The sequence below is a fragment of the Syngnathoides biaculeatus genome, chromosome 16 (genome assembly GCF_019802595.1).
Source record: "Syngnathoides biaculeatus isolate LvHL_M chromosome 16, ASM1980259v1, whole genome shotgun sequence".
NCBI lineage: Eukaryota > Metazoa > Chordata > Actinopteri > Syngnathiformes > Syngnathidae > Syngnathoides > Syngnathoides biaculeatus.
Genome location: NC_084655.1, coordinates 4,126,326 through 4,147,714, shown reverse-complemented (window position 1 = coordinate 4,147,714; position 21,389 = coordinate 4,126,326). Strand labels below are relative to the sequence as shown.

The 21,389-nt window shown below is 39.8% G+C and overlaps 1 protein-coding gene across 2 annotated transcripts in view; it reads left to right on the top strand.

The window, feature by feature from the left end:
* The first annotated feature begins 402 nt into the window (after window positions 1-402).
* Window positions 403-21,389, top strand: part of septin12 (septin 12) — a 108,667-nt gene continuing 87,680 nt past the window's right edge. For both annotated transcript variants that reach the window (XM_061845845.1, XM_061845844.1), the window contains exons 1-2: window positions 403-597; window positions 17,417-18,952. In XM_061845845.1, coding sequence (XP_061701829.1) covers window positions 543-597; window positions 17,417-18,952 — 1,591 coding nt within the window. In that variant the 5' untranslated portion in view covers window positions 403-542. The remainder of the gene's footprint in view (window positions 598-17,416; window positions 18,953-21,389) is intronic.

The window sequence follows — 21,389 nt, the reverse complement described above, 5'->3', positions numbered from 1 at the left end:
ATTAATTTAGACATAAAATTGACAGAAACAAGTGGAGAATTGAATAATTGCAATGTGGAATTTTGCATCTTTAAAATTGTTGTTAGACAATTAAACTTTTTATATCACTTTTAAAGGTTTGCAAACATCATTGCAGAGTTGCCTGCTCTCAGTCTGACTTGTTGCCAAAGGGGAGAACATGTGGTGGAGAGGGGTTAGAAAGAGAAATTGGACTAGGGATTTTTCCAGGTGTTGTGTGCGTCTCCGCCCACCATCCGTGCATCCACCTCGGGTCCAGCCAAGCCGGGGGTCGAAGGCCTCGCTAAGAAGGAGGAGGGTAGAATGAAGGGGGGCGGGCCACTGGGACTGTGACTGAGTGCTGCAGGAGCCCACTCTGACATCAGTGAGAAGTCACAACGCGGACGGGACAGCAGCACGAGCACAGATAGCTTCTATCTAGTTGCCACTTAAACTTTTAAAAGTCATTGTATTCGGAATTAGTTTTTGTGACAATTTAATCAGACTAAGAGTGGTATCACGGAGTCTTCTTTACTTCAAACAGGATGTCGGCTCTCTCCGTGAATGACCACCTTGAAGGGATTTTATCAGATTTTGAAGGTATGTGAGGTTGTAATATGATATTACTTTACTACGCTCATTTTGTTGCTGTAATAAAAGCAAATGCGTGATGGCATCCTTAGGCTTTTAACTCTGAGTGGAAAAATAACCTTCTTGTCTGCATTGTGGCTGTAGAGAATACAGTCGCATGCTATACAAATCAATAATGTGCAAAAAATAAGGAGAAACAACAAATACATCTAAGAATGACGCCGTTGTTTTATCTTTTACGTGGATAGTAACAAATGTGATTATCTATCTATCTATCTATCTATCTATCTATCTATCTATCTATCTATCTATCTATCTATCTATCTATCTATCTATCTATCTATCTATAACTTGAAATAATAGATAGAATTTTGTCAGGTGTGGACATATACACACTACACTTGGGAAGTCAATTCAAAATGTGATGGTCTCATTTTTTTCTGCGGATAAATTTTAATTAGAGTTCCGGTCAGAGGGCCCTTATGATTATTAAAACATATAAATGTTATTCGCCTCAACATATGTTTTCCTATACCTGTACACAACAATTCGATGGTAACTCATTTTAAAATCTGCTATCAAGGAAAAATAGCTTGATCAACAGTTGTTCCATGTACAGTTCCTTATAAAGGCGGGTGAAACAAAAATGCTTCCTAGAAACATCTCAATGCTATTAAAAGTGAAAACAATTTGTAATCAGAAAATAATGTGTTGGACAGGATCTGGCCCCGGGGCTTGAGTTTCACACTCGGGCTGAATTAAAGAAACCCTTTGAAGAGCCTTTTCCTATACATCCCCGTTTTATACACATTTCCATTGACTGAGTCATTGAAGTAGTGCGCCTCTTACTGACTTTGTGATTATTGGAGTCACGCCTAGAAAAAACACTCAGGACAGGTAACAAACAAAATCAACTCTAAAAGAATTACTCTGTTTGAAAGGGAACCAATGCATCCTGTCAAGAGACAATAACGCCTGTCAAGCAGCAGGATATTCAGCTTTGTGAATGGGTACCCTGTTTGAGTCGCGCCATACCTCCTTCTTTCTCCAGATATTCATGCTCCCAGCGAAGTACCAGCTCACATAGGCTTGACTGACATTCACTTTTCAACATTTTACTTCATCTTCTCCAGTGTTCAGTACTTAATGTTTTCAGGCAATCTAGTGAAACAATAAAGTGAGGCAGATTTTCTGGTCTTTGTAGTTACACTGTTTATTTAAGTAACCATAACAATACAATGTACAGTATACAACATGGTCCACACATACATTTTTTAAAACATATTTACTAATTTTTAATCTGTGAGCTACCCCACACATAAGCATGAAATTATGGTTGCATGTGCTTGCTGATCGACACGGCACAAGACCCACATACAATTTCTCCACCAGCAATCTTGAGTGTAAACCCCTTCTCTCATATATTCCAAGACTTATTTGCAAGAAGTACTTTGGTGCCACAGGGTGTCCAAAACTTCAAAAACAACAGAGAAGAAAGGGTAGTCGAACAATAAAATAGAAGAAATTAGGCTAACTGTTATCTTATCTGGTCACTTGTAAACTTGCAAACTCTCCTCTTTGTTATTTAATAGTGGTGAATAACTACTACGTCTTTATTCAAAGAATCAATACAGCTAGTTTCGCCTAATTTTTGGTGGAAACAGTAGTTCAAATGGCTAAAATCCTAATTGGATATTGTCATCTCACGTCACGTCATATCGTTATGTCACAATCACTGAGTCAGAGTATCGGCCATACTTGGCGTTGATCACTCACATAGCCTGTGTTCGGATGACTCCCGATCGTATGTTCAAATGTGTAGTGAGTATAGGTTATCCCGTATATGGTGTCCCCAACTTGGCCTAGCCCACAATGCTTAGTTTGTATGTTTTTATTTTTAAACATACTCAGCAAACATGAATGTCATGGCCAAAACTCGCAGCTGGACCCAAATGCACGACTCACCAGGGTTAGTGAGAGTTTGGGAAGAGTCTTTATTCGATCCAATGTCTAAATACCTGTAAGCAGTCTGCGAAGGCAGCAATAGTAGATTCGGCAGGCGTAAGAGGAAGGTCAATAACTGGTCGGGGTTTGGTATATGAGATAGCAAGAGCAGGAACAAGGAGTTGCGGGAATGTGACATGGATCAACTGTCTGGCAAAGACCAGACCGCACATATGGCCGTAAATACATGGGACGTAATTACATAGATGTGACACCGGTGCACGTAAATGCTGATAGGAGCAGGTGCGCACCAGATTGGGGACCAGCACAGCCATAACAGGACCAGCACCGCCATGACACACGAAGTGGCAATATTTGATTAATATGCATCATCTTATAAGTTTACATAAACTCTTCTGACACAAAGCTGTTCTCTTTGCCACTTATCCTGTTCAGTGTCTTGCAGTCCATGAATTTGGACGAAAGGTGAACTACACCTTGGTGATTAAGGATGGTGCTTTGTGTGAGCATTAATCCCACACCAGCTGCATGAACGTTAGTAAAACAGTACACTCTTAATATAGGATGAGCCCTCCCTTGAAACCCATCCACATGATATTAGAATTTGTGTTGAACATGGACCTTGTAGAATTGAATTATAACTGAATTTGTAAATAAGCAAACAAGATGTGATTTTGTTGAATTGAATGAAGTTTATCATAACAGTCATTAAACCTAAAAATAATCATTTTGGGTTGCTAGGTTTTAGTTAAGGTTCAAATGAGAAGCTTTGTTGTGGGTGGGTGTCATAGGATGTATGAATAGATAGTTGAAATCGTGGTTAGCTCAGGATCTATGCAATGTGCATGCCAGGCCAGCAGGTGTCATTGTCACAGAAATAAACATTCATTCTATTCAGAGTGGGTAGTCCAATGATTTAAGAGTACCAGGTTTCAATCTTGGCTCCGAATGCTTTTCAAGACACTGAACCCTGAACCGTCCCAGTGGGCTCGGCAGCACCTTGCATGTGTGTGTGAATGGGATAATGATCAGCTTTGTAAAGTGCTTTGGGGTCTATCATGGTGCAAATAAAGTGCTATATAAATGGACTCCATTGAAATTGTAATGTGAAACCAACTTTAAAGGGGAATTCCAGTGCTTTGCATGAACAATGTATTCAATAGGTCATGTAACACATCCTCTATTCTGACAATGTGATGTTAAATCCTCTCTCATTTAATAGTGTTTTGAGAAGATTATTATCGACAATTACCAATTTTCAGGGGCACTGCCATTTTCCCGAGGCACATGACTTACGTGCGCGGATGTGATTTGTAAGGTGCGCACCAAAGGCTCGATTACATTATGCCCAGCACTGATTTCTTGGATTTTTCCTCATCTGATGAAGAAATAGCAGTATCGGTTGAGCGGGAAGACAGAGGAATACTTCCATACAGAATTGAACCTGTGGCTGTAAATAATGTTGAATATTCAGATGGTTCTTCGGGCAGAATGAAGCTGGAGTCTGACTACTCAGAGGGCTGCGCACGGGATGTAAGTGCGTAAACAAAGGCCCCCGGAGCTCAGGTCCGGCAGCCGCGGATGGTTCTTCAGACGGGAATGACACGGAGTCAGACTCCGGCGTCATTCTACCCGAAGAACCATCTGGATATTCAGCATTATTTACAGCCACATGTTCAAATCTGTATGGAAGTATTCCTCCGTCTTCCCCGATCAACCGATACTGCTATTTCTTCATCAGATGAGGATAAATCCGAGAAATCAGCGCTGGGCATAATGTAATCGAGCCACCTTACACATCTGCGCACGTAAGTCATGTGACTCGCGAAAATGGCAGTGCCCCTGAAAATTCGTAATCGTCCATAATAATTTTATCAAAAGAATATTAAATGAGAGAGGATTTAACATCACATTGTCAAAATAGAGTACATATTATATGACCTAATGGATACATTGTTCATGCAAAGCACCGGAATTCCCCTTTAAATAAGTCTTTGTCAGTGTCTATGTAACCTAAGATTTTGATGTACAGCATGTAATGCGGTGGACGAAGTGGAACAAGGACAAATACTGCTACAGTGCTTAGTTTTTTTTTTTTTTGGTGGGGGGGGTTATTTTGGGTTTTGATAGATGACTGTTTTCAGCATTTAGATGGAAACAACCATTGTCATCTGAAAGTTTGCTTTCCATCAAAGTACATCTGTAACTGGTCTTGGTCAAGTCGCTCAAAAGTCTGAGAGGGTAAACATCCTGTAGGAAAAGTTCCAAAAAAAAAAAAGAATACCTTTCATGTCTCTGGACATTTCCATCATGAGAGGGGGGGATGTCAGAAGTAACACATTTTGTTCCTCATCAGGGAGATCCATCTTGTCCTAAGGCACTGCAGGGTCAGTGCAACAAAAGCTCCTCTATCTTTTTTTCATTCTTAACTCTCTTACCACATTCCTCTGTTAAGACAGGTGTTAATCTGTGCTTTTAAACAAATTACCGTAGCTTTGAGCCATAGACTGCCACAGCAGCCTCTTTTTCACAATTCTGGAAGGCACACTATATACCATTGTCAGTCTTAAAAAGTAAAGTGGACTAATAAATCATATGAAAGCAATATATGAAAATTTATTTTTTATCTTTAAAACACAAATGAAGATTGACACAGCAATATCCTAGAATATGCACCATACATTAACAATAGAGGCTTTTTATTCTATTCTATTCTATTCTATTCTATTCTATTCTATTCTATTCTATTCTATTTTATTCTATTCTATTCTATTCTATTCTATTCTATTCTATTCTATTCTGACGTGAACAAACAATACTGACATAACCTATATATATATATATATATATATATATATATATATATATATATATATATATATATATATATAAGTAGATATATGCATGCGTGGGTTTGTGAGTGCGACTGTTGTCTGTCTCTATGTGCCCTACTATTGGCTGGCAACCAGGTCAGGGTGTACCCCACTTCCTGCCTGAAGGTATTTGGAATAGGGTCGAGCACCACTGCAACCCTTGTGACGGTAAGCAGCTCAGAAAAATGGATTGATATTCAGTTTAACAGGATCAGGATTTTTGGGCCGATCACCTATCAGCAAGTTTAAAAAAACAATCACCGAGCCAATGGCGCAAAGTGTCTGTTTAAATGACTTGTACATTTACTTTATATCCTATGCTGTACTATATTTTGCTAATCTTCAAAAGTGTTCTCTGTTCATGTCATGTGTCAGGTCAAACCAATACTTTAAAATGATTGAACTAGTGGCTGCTAATTTACTGAAATTAAATTGTCCATCCATCCATTTTCTGAGTCCCTTATCCTCACGAGGGTTGCGGGAGTCTTTGAGCCTATCCGAGCTGTCATCAGGCAGAAGGCAGGGTACACCCTGAACTGGTTGGCAGCCAATCGCAGGGCAAATGGAGTCGCACTCACAATCACACCTAAGTGCAATTTAGAGTCTCCAAATAATGGGGGATGTGGAAACCCCAGTCCTCAGAACTGTGAGGCCAACACTGTGCCGCCTGTAATTAAATTACTTTGGAAACACCAAAACTCTGGAATAGTGGTGTCAAACCCATTTTGTCATGCGCAACATTGTTGTTAGCCTTCAGAGAGCCGTTATGATCGTGAAACCTTAAAAGTCTTTAATCACCTCATCATATTTATATACCTGCAATTGTCTGGTAACCAGTTCAGGGTGTACCCCGCCTTCTGCCTCAAGATACAGTAGCTGGAATAGGCTCCAGCACTCCTGCGACCCTTACAACGATAAGTGGCTCAGAAAATGGATGGATGGATGGATGGATAATTACACATAAAATTTGTGAACTAGTTTTGGAGTCAGAAATCAAGGCTCATGGGTTTTTCAACTATTGTTCATGTTTGGGAACACAAAAATGTTTGCAATATTGCCATATTATCTTTTATGATATATAACAATTTGAAATTTAGTTTCAGATTTCAACAAGAATAGTTCAAGTTGACATTATTTGCCTTCACAAGCCACATAAAATGATGTGGTGTCACGAATCTGGCCAGTTTTTAACACCTTTGCTTTAGCGTATGATTTGACAAAAGTATATCCGTTAGTGCTAGAATTAGCTTGGTAGGCTACATAACATTTTGTTTCCTGCTCGTGAGCAGTATTGTATTAAAAGTATGTGAACATATCTCAATCAATCATTGAATTAAAGTCCTCACCCGAGCACCGGTGACCACCAGCACACATTTTTTGTCACGCATCTTTTTTCTTCTAATACACAAGACGCGATCTGTTGTTGTCATGGCCATGGTAACGAGTGTATCTGCTCATGTTTGAACTGACATGATAAAGCACAGTGATCGTAAAAGATGGGTTGTGTTGGTTTCAAAATACAAGATTTTATTCAAGTTGTTTGACGCAATCGTGGAAGACAACATTTTTCTTGTAGTCTAATCCAAGCTTTTTTTTTTTTACCAGCAGTCAGATATTTACAGTACAGTAGTATGTCAAAAGACACATAACAAGGTTAAAAGTAAACTAGTTTTTAGAGTCAATTTTAATATACAAACTGGCGATCTGGAGTAAATCTCACATAGAATGATGTCATTGATCGGGCTGGTAGTTTATGATTTGGGAAGAAGTAGTTTTGTAATTTTGAGCCCGGCCTTGCTGTGTACACTGAGTGATGCACAATGCATCTTGGTGTGCATAATTTATGACGTTACATAACAAGTAAAATGATAATAAATATTACTCATTTTGACAGTTGAAGCCATCTTATATAGTAAAGAGCAAATATCAATATTGAAGTGAAAAGAATCACTTGTGAACCTGGAAAAAAAGTGAGGGCACTTGAAAGGCCATTGAGACAACAGAGCATTCAGGACTTTGGGTGACCCAGGTGATTAGAAGAGGTCAGGGGGGCTAAAAGCTGCCTCAGTCTCTGTCACATCCTGGTACTGCTGGATATCAGAGAGGGTCCCATGACTTACTGAGCCAGTCAACACACACACAAACACACACACGCATGCACCCAAACACACACACGCGCGCACACACTATGCTCATTGACTTTGCTCATAACAAATGGTACTCCCAAAACATTCCAGCCTGCATTAAAAGATGAGCACATCAACCAAGGAACCAGACTGTCATTAGTTGGTAAAGAAATACTCAGAGAAAAAATGTGAGGCAGGTAACTAAATACAGTACAGGTGTTTACTGACAGTAATCCTCTTTTCATTATTGCCAAAAACAATTATCTCAGTTTTGTTGTGGTTTATTTGGAAATTTTGGCTCATCCAGTTATTTATCTGCTTTAGTCCGTTTGTGTGTTCTGAATGTCATACCAGAGCAGCACCGAATGCCAGAGACAAATTCCTTGTGTGTTGTTAACTAGTTGGCCATGAAAGATGATTCTGATTTAGACTGTGACTTCTCAATTGACCTGTAGTCACATGGAGATGCTGTTAAATATAACTGTGTAATCCGCATTGCTATGATAGTCACTTTAAAGATCTGAAAATGTTGGCCCAAGGGTAGCAAATACAGGCTGAACAGGAGGGGTCCAAGAACTGACCCTTGAGGGACCCCATTTGTTGACAGTGAGCACTTCCAATGATTACAAAGTAAACCTTCCCTCCAGATACGACCTGAACCATTTAGGGGTTTTCCATTTGGCCCTACCCTACCTGTTCAGTAGCATTTTACGATCTACCATATAAAAAACTGCACTGAAATCCAACAAGACCAAAAGTGACACTTTTCCTGAATCAGTATTCAACCTTATACAATTTAATGTGACCGGTGGTCTTCTGCGTTGTGTCGTTTTCAAGGAAGATGGGATACTGGGACCTTTTGGAGATGATCTCCTTTTATTCTGACAGAATAACAGAAAAACTTCTGTATAAATTGAGACTGTCCACTCGATCTGCTCTCCTTGAGAAGGTGGGGCCGCAGAAAACATTAATACACAGACAAAGAAACATTACAGAGGAGGAGCATCAAGCTAATACACAGTTTACACAGGATCGGGAGGCATTTTCTTATCAGGCGACAAGAGGTTACATTAGAAATGTGATAAGAGTAGATTCTGGACTGTGCTGACTTCAGAGACCTGATTTTTCTCCACAGTTTTTTGGTCAAACCCTTGTATCAAATTCTGACATGGTAATAGTTTTCCCTTAGTGGATTCAGATATTGGATCATCTTAGTATTTTGCTGATTTGTGCTGATATTTATCATGATGAAACATTTTTTTCAGTAAAATAACATGCAAATTCATTGCATTTATCAGTTGTTTCGTGTTTTGGGCTATCTGATTCGGGGGTGGGGGATTGTGACCTTGTCAACCACAGAAAACAGAGTCCAAGTATTGTTAAAGTTCTGACTGATGGTCTCACAAATGTGTTACTGTCTAGCTTTGACTAACTCCTGGTTAAAATTACTAAGGCTTTGTCTGCACAGGTCGTCAATGTGGAGTTCAAGTTTTTCTCTACTTAAGTACTGCTTTCCTACACTTTGATTTGGAGCTTTTGCCCATGATTGTGTTTCTCTACAGTGTTGTAGGTCATATCAAGATGGTTTTAGCTTCAACAGGAGTGACAGCATTCGTGACATTTGAAATTTTCCATGTGAAGTTGTCCAAAATGTCATCAACTATCTCAGCAGTCATAGTTTGTGGTACAGCTACTGTCTCCATAAACTTAGTGGCAGTACAGTATACCCTTGCCTGTTCGTGGTTCACCATTCGTGGTCCTGCACACTCACGGATTTTGCTGTCAAAGTTTTTTTTTTTCTTTGTGCAACGAATAATAGACCATGCCTATTCTGTATAGCGTTTGTTTGTTTGTTTTTTTGTTATGATATAAAATGAGAGATGACTATCATTACTAATATAACTTTTATCAGCCATAGTATATTTTCTAATAATTTTTAGTCATCCCAGGATTTTGGAATAGGAGTAAAAATTTGATTCTGATTGGCAACTCCTTCATAACTATCAACACAAACAGCGAATGGGGAGTTCGAGTCCAAGCACCAGAGCAAAAGAAAATATTTTAATAAGTCCTTCTTATTCTTGATTCTCTAAACAATGTGCTTGCCGCCAAAAGACACTGGCATCTGATATTGCATTACTGCAACTGGCAGATCAACAAAAGGATGCTGAAAAAAGCTGGACAAAAAATTTGGACAGCACTTAGTTGATTGAGAGACACTAAAATATCATTACTATTAAAGAGTCGTGATTTGAAAACAGAGGATTAACCTTCCTGATCAAAAAGTACACACCCAGTTGCTGAGAATAAAAAACAGACAATAGTATCCCGTCATTTACTGTGATTTCCCTTACCTTCAGTCAAACTATTTATGAGGCTGACACACCTCTGACCGTTTGTTTGTTATTCAGAGGGCCATCACTGGTCTAGTTGTTTAGATATCTGATTATTTCCCCCTCAATGTCTCAATTATAATAGTAGTGAAATTGAATGGGGATAAGTTTATGGCGCTGTCTCCGAGTGATAGTCTCAAAGCCACACAACCTGAGACCAAGACCCGCTCAAGATCAGACTTCACAATAACATGACGAGACCAAACCTTTTGACAGTCAAAACCAAGATCTAGACAAACTGAGACCGAGACACCGGGAGCGATATATATATATATATATATATATATATAATATATATATATAGATATATGTGTGTGTGTGTGTGTGTGTGTGTGTGTGTGTGTGTGTGTGTGTGTGTGAGTGTGCTAAGGTTATAGTCATTAGAGTGGTGGTATTGAGTTAGTTACACATGAATTAAAGGTTTTTGTTGTTTTACTAAGTGCTTCTTTTTATGATGTTATAGAAGTTGAAGGATAGCAGAGTAGTGATGGTCTCGACTGGTCCCAGCAGTAAATCCAGAGTCCAGACATTCTGAGACCGAGACAAGATCATGTCTTTTGGGAGTTGAGTTGGTGACAAGAAAAAGACCTTCAAAATGTGGTCTTGAGTGTTGAAACATTATGTCTGCCTTCTTGCAGCTGGTATAATGTCAGCACCACACATTGCTGTAACCCTGACGAGGATAATGAATATAGAAAATTAATAGATTTGACTATTAACTAGACTTTGTACTTAATAGACATAATGACATTAATGAGGATAAGCGGTACATTCTATTCATCCTGTTTTTATTTCTGAAATAGCCATGGAACAAAATTTAGATCTGTTAAATATGGTCCCTACAAACGACGGTGGCATCGGTCTTGTGTTTTTCAGCCAACAGGTGCTTGTTAGGTCAATAACTGCTTGACATCTGAAATACTTTTCAGTAAGGTGTTTTACTATGAAGGCTTACATCCATGTTTTTGAGTTGCTTGGCCCTGTGTTATTTTCAGTGTTAAAGCATTGCAAAGGGCTGCTTGGTATGTTTTTTTCCAGATGTGCTTTAACTGAATAATTTTTAATTTGTGTGTCTGTAAGAGTGTCATCGCAGATTTGTCCCTGCAAAGTGTAGATGTATTAGTGTACATGTGTGTTGGAGCGCACTGCTGTGTGTCAATGCTCATGTTGCCTTATCTGTCAGTGTTACCTGTATGGAATGTGTAGGAAACAGGAGGAGGTTGGTTGCAGACATGTCCGAACTGGGCCTCCTCTGTCCACAGGACAAGCTGGGCCTCCTGTCCTACAAGTTACCACATGGTTCTCAAAAGCAATCCATCTCATGGGTGAAATTGGTTATTCATCATACACATTCGATATGACCCGAGCTGTTTTTTAATACTGACTGTTTGTATGAAACCTCAACGTAATATCCCAAGTATTGCTTCATGTCACAAGAAAAGGCTTCATGACAAAAAAAAAAAAATCTCATCTCTTCCTCAACTTCTGTTTCATTTCAAGACCTGTCAACAAAGGAAAATCAAAAATATAGGATTTGAAAAATTAAATGCATTCTATAATCTGTATCGGCATCTCTGATGATACAACTTTATCTCACGCCTTTCCAAACAGATATACAGCGAGATCGGAGGAAAGTGGACCTTTCTGGAAAGTGTGGGTATTCTTACATCTGGCGTAAATTTAGCACACCAGTAACATGACCTAAAAAAGGCCTTTCATGCTCAAAAATCCATCCTTTTTGCTGAATTAAAAGAATCCTTCAAGGAAGAATGGCTCAAAATCTCTCCACAGAGATGTGAAAGACTTGCCAGTTGTAGAAAATGCTTGATTTCAGTTGACACATGTGCGATACATAACTAATTTCCGGCATGATGCTCATGATGGTGAACCGCGAATGGGCAAAACATTCTGTACATATACCACCTCAGGTGGTCAGTTCATTCCAACACCATTAAATCAATCGATGCCTGTAACCTGCTATGTCCGTTTCCACAGTGTCATCACTGTTCTTCTACATTAAAGGTCAAGTGTCATCCCAATAAACATTCTAAAATAGATATAGATAATGAAAAATACATATAACATTATTCACTTCAATGTCTATACGAAAAAATAAATATGAGCAGAGAGCGCGTCATCCATGTGCAAAGTTGCAGAACTGTCATTCGGCGACATTCAAGTTGTCGCCATTTGGCTGCATCCCCTGCCCGTGACATCACCCCGGACATTCGCCATTGAAAACACGCAGTGAACCCTACTATGGGAGACGAACACGCCCCTTCTGACACTGAAGCACTTTTCGAAGAAGAGAACATCACAAAACTGAGTGAAGTTACCGGGGCAATATTATCCTATTGTTTTGAGCCATATTCAGATGATATGTGATCACGGCCAAACCGCCTCCCCATCCGATCCACTTCTGCAGCGGAGATGAGCATTCGCGGCCCAACGCCGAAAATGATGGCGTCCGGAGTGGCTCGTCGCAGCCGGCCGGGGTGGCCGTCCGCGAGCCGACGCAGCACATCGACACTTTTAGCACACCTGTCATACGTACGCGGATCTTTTGTTACGAGAGACCGATTACGTGGTCTGCCCCAAACTATTATTTTTTAGTAGCTGTATACACACCTACCTGTCATTTGGAACTCATGAAACTCTCGTCCATTGCACCCGTCCAATCTATTTTTCATGACGAACCGGGTTTCTTGCAAACTTATGAAGGGTAAAACCACCCCCCCGAGTGTTCAAGCAATGGCCAGCAATGCAACGAGCCAACATTTTACCTAACACGAAGGAACAACGAGCTACCTTCCCGGAGGTAAAACTAATGGAAACATACGCCGCTGTCCTTTATGCCACTTCCTGCTTCTTCTCGAAAACAAATCCCTCGAGAGGATTTTCATGGCGGGACTTACAAAAAGCTGTATGCGTCAACATCATGTTTTGTGGTGAAAAAAATTTTTATTCTCATCTAAACATTCTAACATTCCTTATTGCTATTTTAGTGCTCATTGAAGTTCTAAAATTATATCAAAAGTGAAATATCAAAAATGTCAGGTTATTAATACTGTCAACTATAGGAATACTTAGAATATAATGTTTGTTTTATGCAGATTTAAGGAATACCAGGCTATTGTAGTAGTAGATTGTGCATCATTATCCTAGATAATACTTTCCCATCACGTTGCTTTGCTTGGTTTTATAACAATGCCACCCAGTGTGTAAGTTTTCAATACTATTCTGGCATTCCGTTACGGAAATGCAATTTGGGGAAGCTGCTCTAGTAATTTAGTCGTGCCATTTATACAAAGACTGCTGGTGCTACCCCCACTGATGCCTTATCGCTGAACATTCTGTCACGCCTTTCCTTCTTGAACCCAGGCCTGAGATGGCAGTGTAAAAGGAGCTATTGTCCCGTATTTTGACTTTCCTTTTTTAGACTCACATTCACTGGTGATTAAAACTGGATTTCAAAATCTACACAGCAAAACAGAAGTCTGTGTCAGAGAAAAAGAAAAAGACTGTACTGTACAATGTACAATCAACTTCTTAGGTTGAGTGCAAACCATTTCACTGTACAAGTCAACTGGCAATAAATTTGGATGTGTAAAACAGTGAGCGAAATAATGTGTTCCATGGTCAAACTGGTGCCATCATGAAACTAATAGTTGTACGGGCATTTTTAAGCAACATGTGAGTTTACAAGTATAGTTTTTATATTATGATTAAAATCACAAAAGCGTGAAACACGTCGATCACTTTTAACGTTCTTAAAAAGTCACACAAGTATAAAAATAGCTTAAATGTGTAGTTCAGTGGAAAATGTAAAACGTATTGCAAAAACATCCACAAAGATGCAAAATCAATTGATCCTTTGATGTGTCAAAAGTTTTGGGGAAATTGAGTCTGTATTGGCCATTGCTGTTGTGTTGGCAATTAAAAGGAAATCGATAGTATACAAAAAAATAAATCCAATTCCTATTTTACCACTGTTAGTAAGACCCTTTACCTTCCACAATGATTTATGCTTTTAATGCCCAATTTTCTTTGTCTGTTGGTGTTATTGGAGATTCTAAATTAGGAGTCAAAAGCACTCTACCACCATTCAATGTACCAGATAAGTTCAGTATGTGGTATTTTTGGGAATACTACCCTACCTATGTGCATTGGAGATAGAAAATGTTTTTTTTTTTTTTGTATCAGATTGATGGGCTATTATTAAGAGGATACGATTAGGGTCTGCACAATTCTAATGGGTAGAACCAAGGGTAGGTAGATACTATACGAATACACACATGCACAATGATTGCCACCACAATTATTTCCCCAAGTCTCCAGGAGGGTGCCAGCAATTACCTGATACCAGAACTCTTTAACTTTTATACCGAGGACAGGTTCTCACTTGTAGCTACGACAACAACCCCCCAAATCCTCTCCCCTTCCCTCCCCTCTTCTCTACACACATGGCCCAGCCTGCCTGGAGCCTTCCTAGTCTTCTCAGGAAGGAACTGAAATTGGAGTTTGGTGTTAGTATGTTTGTCTGAAGTTAGCATGCAAGAAATCATTATTTGATTACTATTTTTTTAAGCATGGCATTCAATTGTTTATCTACAAATACCAAAGAAAAAATTGGCCTGGTCACAATGAGTGAAATGAAAAAAAATCAATGTTTCTGAAGAACCAAATTCTACCAATTCCACCAACACACAGCCTCCATTGGTGCAGTTGCCTTAATTGAATTAAAGATGAAAATAAGTGATACAAGCAGTAAAAAAAAGAAAAGAAAAAAAACAAAAAAGCTCAAATGTGCTTTACAGTTCACAATTATTTTACACTACATAAGGCCTGTTTTACAGTTGGCATAGCTTGACTTTTGTCAGACGACAAGAGATGATAAGGACTTTTTTCTCAAGTGTTGAGTGTTAAGTGTTTTTATGTTTTGAATAGGAGATTAAAAGAAAACCTACAGTACTTCTTTGTGCAGTTAGCCAATAAACATTTCAAATGCATCCAGTTCAGACTAATGAACAGGACATTCATGGAATTCCCTGTTAAACAAACTGCCAGTAGCCTTAAAGTCAATGAGCATGTCTGTATGACACTGAGTGTGGAGCTTTCTCGGCTTGGTGGTATCGATGCACACACACTCTTGCCTCATCTAAGTTTAAAATGCCCCGTTGGTCTTTTCTATAAACAGGTCCGAAAGTGGATTTTTTTTTTTTTTAAAGGCATGACTATGTCCTCTGACCCCTCATGCACATTTGCAAAAGTAACTTAAAACTGTGAGTGGGTGGAACGGTGAAGGACTGGTTAGCACATCTGCCTCACAGTTCGACCGTTGTCCAAATCCCAGCCCTGCCTGTGTCGAGTTCGCATGGTCTCCATTTGCCTGGATGGGTTTTCTCCAAGTACTATACTATACTTTCTTTCCACGTTTTCATCCAGAATGTTTCTTTACTTGGCCACATTCATCTTTCCTTCGATTTCAAACATCATTTTGTCCCTGCAGCTGAAAAACACCCTCAAAACATCATGCTGCCACCGCAATGCTTCACTGTTGGATCTGTAATGGACAGGTGATGATGTTTTTTTTTTTTATTGACCCTTGGCCAGATCGGTGCCTCACTTCCTTTGACCTCATGATTCTCATTTGCCCTGACATTTACTGTGATCTGTTAGGCGTTATACAGACAGGTGTGTGGCTTTTTTTTAAATCAAGTGTGATCAATCAGCATAGTCAAGTACAGGTGGACTCCACTGAAGGTGCAGAACCATCTCAAGGATGATCAGAAGAAATGGGGAGCACCCGAGTTAAATATGAGTGTTACAGCAAAGGCTTTGAATACCGCATGGTATTTCAGTTTTTCTTTTTCAATAAAAAAAAATTAAGTAGTAATGGATAGGCTGACAGATGAGGTAAAACTGGAATCCCCTTGGACAATGATGTTCGTAGATGATATTGTGATCTGCAGTGAAAGCAGGGATCAGGCGGAGGACCAATTAAAAAGATGGAGGTACGAACTGGAAAGGAGAGGAATGAAGATTAAAACAGAATATATGTGCGTGATGAGAGGGCTGGAGGGGGAAGAGTGAGGCTCTAGGGAGAAGAGATAGCGAGGGTAGACGACTTCATATACTTAGGGTCAGCAATCCAGAGCAATGGTGAGTGTGGTAAGGAAGTGAAGAAACAGGTCCAAGCGGGATGGAACAGTTGGCGACAGGTGTCTGGTGTTCTATGTGATGGTATCCGCTAGGATGAAGGGCAAAGTTTATAAAACGGTGGTGAGGCCGGCCATGACAACATCCACCAAACTTTTCTTTGGTCTTCCTCTCACTCTTTTGCCTGGAAGCTCCATCCTCAGCACCCTTCTACCAATATACTCACTCTCTCGCCTCTGAACATGTCCAAACCATCTAAGTCTGGTCTCTCTAACCTTGTCTCCAAAACATCCAACTTTGGCTGTCCCTTTAATGATGCTCATTTCTAATGCTCACCAGCCTGTTCACACCAAGCAAGAACCTCAGCATCTTCATTTTTGCTACCTCCAGTTCTGCTTCCTGTTGTTTCTTCAGAGCCACAGTCTCTAATCCGTACATCATGGCTGGCCTCACCACTGTTTTATAAACTTTGGCCTTCGTCCTAGCAGAGACTCTTCTGTCACATAACACACGAGACACCTTCTGCCTGTTCCAACCTGCTTGGACCTGTTTCCTCACTTCCTTACTACACTCACCATTGCTCTGGATTGCTGACCCTAAGTATATGAAGTTGTCCACCCTCGCTATCTCTTCTCCCAAGAGCTTCACTCTTCCCCCTCCAGCCCTCTCATTCACGCACATATTTTCTGTTTTACTTCGGCTACTCTTCATTCCTCTCCTTTCCAGTGCATGCCTCCATCTTTCTAAATGTTCCTCCACCTGATCCCTGCTTCCACTGCATATCACGACATCATCTGCGAACATCATGGTCCAATGGGATTCCAACAAATGTAAAATATATATTATATATCTATTGCAGTTGAAGTTTCAAGTGTGTGTTCATAAGTATTCCCATTTAATTTTTTGTCTTTTTTTTTTCAAATTTGAAATTCATGTATAATGAATTATAGTTCATCGGAGATTCTCTTTAGCAAGTCCAATATCTTCATTACTTCTATTTAGTTCAAGGAAACCACCTCAAACCAATATATTTCCGAGCACTTGAATAATAACAAAGACTGATACAGGAAGCAGTGAACAACAGCAACAATCTAGTCACACCTGTCTGTTGGAACGGACTGATCCAAACTTTTGAAAGAACTATTAACAATTGGAGGTTACTACAGAAGGATGATGTAAAACACAAACTCTGACATTCCATTGTTGATTCCAGTTGACCCTCTGAAATCCACAGACATTAATCAACTTTTGATTGTTTACATTCAAATTCTTCATTTCCAGTACTGACAAATTGAACTCTTTCTACTTGCAGCCTTGAAAAGATCCTTTGACATTGAAGATGTGGATGACATACCATCCTTCTCTTCAGCATCCGCTACCTCCTCCCCTGTCTCTCCTTCATCCTCCCATTACTTCAACAGCCCTAACAAAGCCAATGAGTGTAGGAGCGGAGGAGAATCCCCTTCATCTTTGCAAAACATCAATAACCTAGTATCTGCAGGGTACCAGACCTGTATCAACCAAAGTAGCAATCCCAGTCCAGTCCTCAGGTCGCGGACAGTGGTCAGCAGTCTGTCCTTCAATCGAGGAACTATTAACAAACCAGGCGGTTACAACAACAATTCCTCTGTGGCTCGAGCTGCATCCTTTCAAAGCAGAGTGAAACCCAACAATGGCTTCTCCATATTGCGTGGACCAGGTAGTGACAATGACAGCCTTCATAGCTCCTCTTCCAGCCTTGAGTACTCTGGAGTGGGTGGAGGTTCACATCAACCCAACAAGCTGACACCATATCCCAGTCCTCCACCGCTGAGTGAGTACCACCAAGCCCAGCCCCAGCTCTCAGAACAGCAACAACATCCACGTGCTAAATTGGGAAACAACCACAATTTGACAAAGTTATCCTCTCATGGGACCATTTTCCAGTCTGCATTGGACCAAGGAATAGGATTGGTATTGGGGTCACCAGATCTTCACGGGATTAATCATGGCACCCTGCCCAGCCTAGATGTTCAAATTTGTGATGGAACAGGTGGCATACTAGGTGTGCAGAGAGGGGGTGACCAGGTTTCTCCTGGTTTGAGGTACATCAATACCAATGTCACCTATAATGGCCATCTTAAAAAGGCTAATTCCCTTGAAGTTGAGGGTAGCTGTGGCCCCAACAATCATCGCTCAGGCCTCCAGACTACCCAGGCCAACGCTAAAGAGACACTACATCTCAGTAAGTTTCCCTTGGACCTGGATAGCTGGGTGACTACCACCTCAACTTCTTCTCCTGCTAAGGTTCTCAAACGACCCATCAGCCCCAATCCTCCAAAACCTCCTCCGAGAAGCACACGGAGTCTCCATCACACCAACTCCCCATACACTCCAGCAAGTCTATCAGCTTCCCTCAGCAGCTTTGACAGTTGCTACAATTCATCACCACTCTCCCGTCACCATCCCCTTATGGCTTTCTCAAGTCATTCAACTGCAGGCTCCATTCCTGTTGCAGATGTGAGCTGCTCACCAGTGCCCCTTTCTCCAGCAGAGACTTTGCATTTGGGAACACTTTCCAGGTCACAAGTTGTGCAAGTAAACCCCATCCCTCCCAACTCTTCTAGTGCTTCCAGCCCCAGAGCAATTAGCTCTTTGGAAGATTGCCCCAATGATGTCGGAGATAGTTTATGCTCAATCTTAGAGAGGATTGCCTCCTTCTCCCGGCCTGTCATCACCAATACAACTCCAGCACCTGTCATCTTACGTTCCACACTTCTGAAAAATGGAGTTCCGTCCTCTAAACTGGGCTGTCCTTCAGAGACCACACTTACGCAAACAAGGGGATGTGGCCAAAAGAGAGACAAAGGTAATAATATAATCATACCAATGTGCTTATTGTATCAGCTAAAGTAATTATTATTATTATTATTATTATTATTATTATTATTATTATTATTGATAGCAGAAGTAGTTGTAGTAATTGTTGATTTTGCATCTAGAATTACAAATGAATAAGTTTACCAATTCTGAAAGACTGATACTGCATGGGTTCTTCTTCTTCTTCTTTGTTCCAAGCTTGCAATTAGCAATCAAAGTGTTTAACATTAGGACAGTGGTGAAATCCAAACAACTGTAAGGAACTCACACTAAATACCTAAACAACCATTTACATACGCCCTTATGCGTACAGTACACAGTTGTGTCAGTTCTATCTGCATGTGTATATTTTTGTGTGACTGGGAGTGGATGGCTGGGTCAGAGTAACAAGGTCTAGTTAACAAATGATAACAGGGGACTTTCCTCATGTTAGCTAAGGAAAACAAGGCAAGGTTAGCAGATGAATTGGTAACCACACCCACTGTAATGTTTTCCTGCTCCACGGGGGCTATAGTACTGTATATAAACACACTTAGTCACGGACATTTATACACATACAATAAAACGTGTTTCTGTGTTTACCATAGTTTGCTAAGAATGACGCAGTGAACAGGTGGCTGTTTCTTGATTTTAATTCAGAACACATGCAAACATTTTTTAAGCAAGTTGTCTTTTCCTCACTGAGCGTGTATGATATTTTTAACAACTAAAACTATTATAGCTCACAACCTCCTTGCCTTGGGCTTCCTCTTCCCTCTGATAACAAAACAACCACAACTCAGCAATTATGTGTAAAGGTCACCACCCTTCAAGATGTTTGCCACAAGGTTTTATTAAGCCATTGAACAAATACATTTGGTGAAGAAATATTGGGTTGGAAACTACATATTCGGCTAATAAACATGAATAGATGAATATATACAGTGCCTCATATGACTTGCCCTTTAGCATAAATGAGACTGTTTTTTTCTTCGTTCTTGTCCTTTCATTGAAACACAAAATAAACATTGCGTGTTTACCTGAGTCTTGTAAGAATTCCAAAACATGGCTGGGTGTCTTAACAAACAGGATACATGTGCTTTAATGCACCTATCTGGAGTTTCCTGTTGCTTCTACTTAAAACTCATCAGGGTATCACACCAATGCCTTTGAAATGATAGATGGAGAAAAAAATGGTACATGAAGGAGGAAAATATAATTTCCTTAATCACATATACAGTCCCTTAAGCAATGTACAGTATAATACTGTATGCTTAGTGTGTTTGCCAAACTGTCTGAGGTTATGATTCGAATCTCTGAACTTCCCTTGGTGAGTTTGCATGTTCTCCATGTACTTTATTTTCAGAACTGGCATTTGGCAAGTTTCGTGCCTGTCGCATGTTGTTGGCAAGATGATTTTGGGATGTGCAGTTCATTAGCGTTCACAAATGTGTATGTTGCGGATCGCTTACTTTGGAGTGTTGTTTTTACTGGTCACATCCTGTCAAGAGAGTCCTAACAGTTGAACTGCCACTTGCTTACTTATTTTTTATTGTAACAATGGGAGTCTCCTTTTGGTTACTGTGATTTTTACACAACATTCCTGCATTGTACAGCAGCACTTTCATCAATATGCACTCTTCTGTGCTTTCATCGGTGCTCAAACTGTAAATAATGGACTAATGTTTCATAATGGTTTACACTGTGAATTATTGTTTTGTTTTTCTTAGTGCTTTAATTAGATGCTTTGTTTCCATTTAAAGACCAAAACAAAAAAATGGCTTTGGGGCCCTTTCCTCTTTTCTTTTTCTCTTTTCTTAAAGCAACACACAGAGGAAAAGAAAAGTTAGATAGAAGAAACAGTGAGCACAAAGAATGAAAACAAATCTTGAAACATTTGCTGAATGTCAGGTATTTGTGCTGTGTGTTTTAAATGACAAAATACTGTACTAAAGATGGAATCAAGTCACCCATGTGAAAGTCTCAAGAAAGTCTCAAATCTTAACTTTCAAGTTTCAAGCAAGTTCCAGCTATTTCATCTTGAGCAAGTCAAGTCACCGTTTGTCACATGTCAAGTCCTGTGATCTGTCAAGTGCCAAGACACATAAGTTTATTAAGGCAGTCTTACATGCAATTTCTGGTGTTCATAAAGAGACAAAAGAAGAGCAAGGAGGTCAAATACTGAGATTACAAGCCATTTCATCAAACATGTACATGCGTGTATTATCCAACTTAACATACTACATAACTCAATATTCAATATCATTCAACATCATCTCACAAACTTTGATATTCATCATGTGGATTTATACATATCTGCATGTCAATCAAAACTGTTGTAAACCACAAATTTCAGCTCGTTGAAAAAAAAATCTAACATCAAGACTTTAGAGATTACCTTGAATTTTTAGCTTTTCCAAGTATTCGTAATTGTAAAATATGAGATT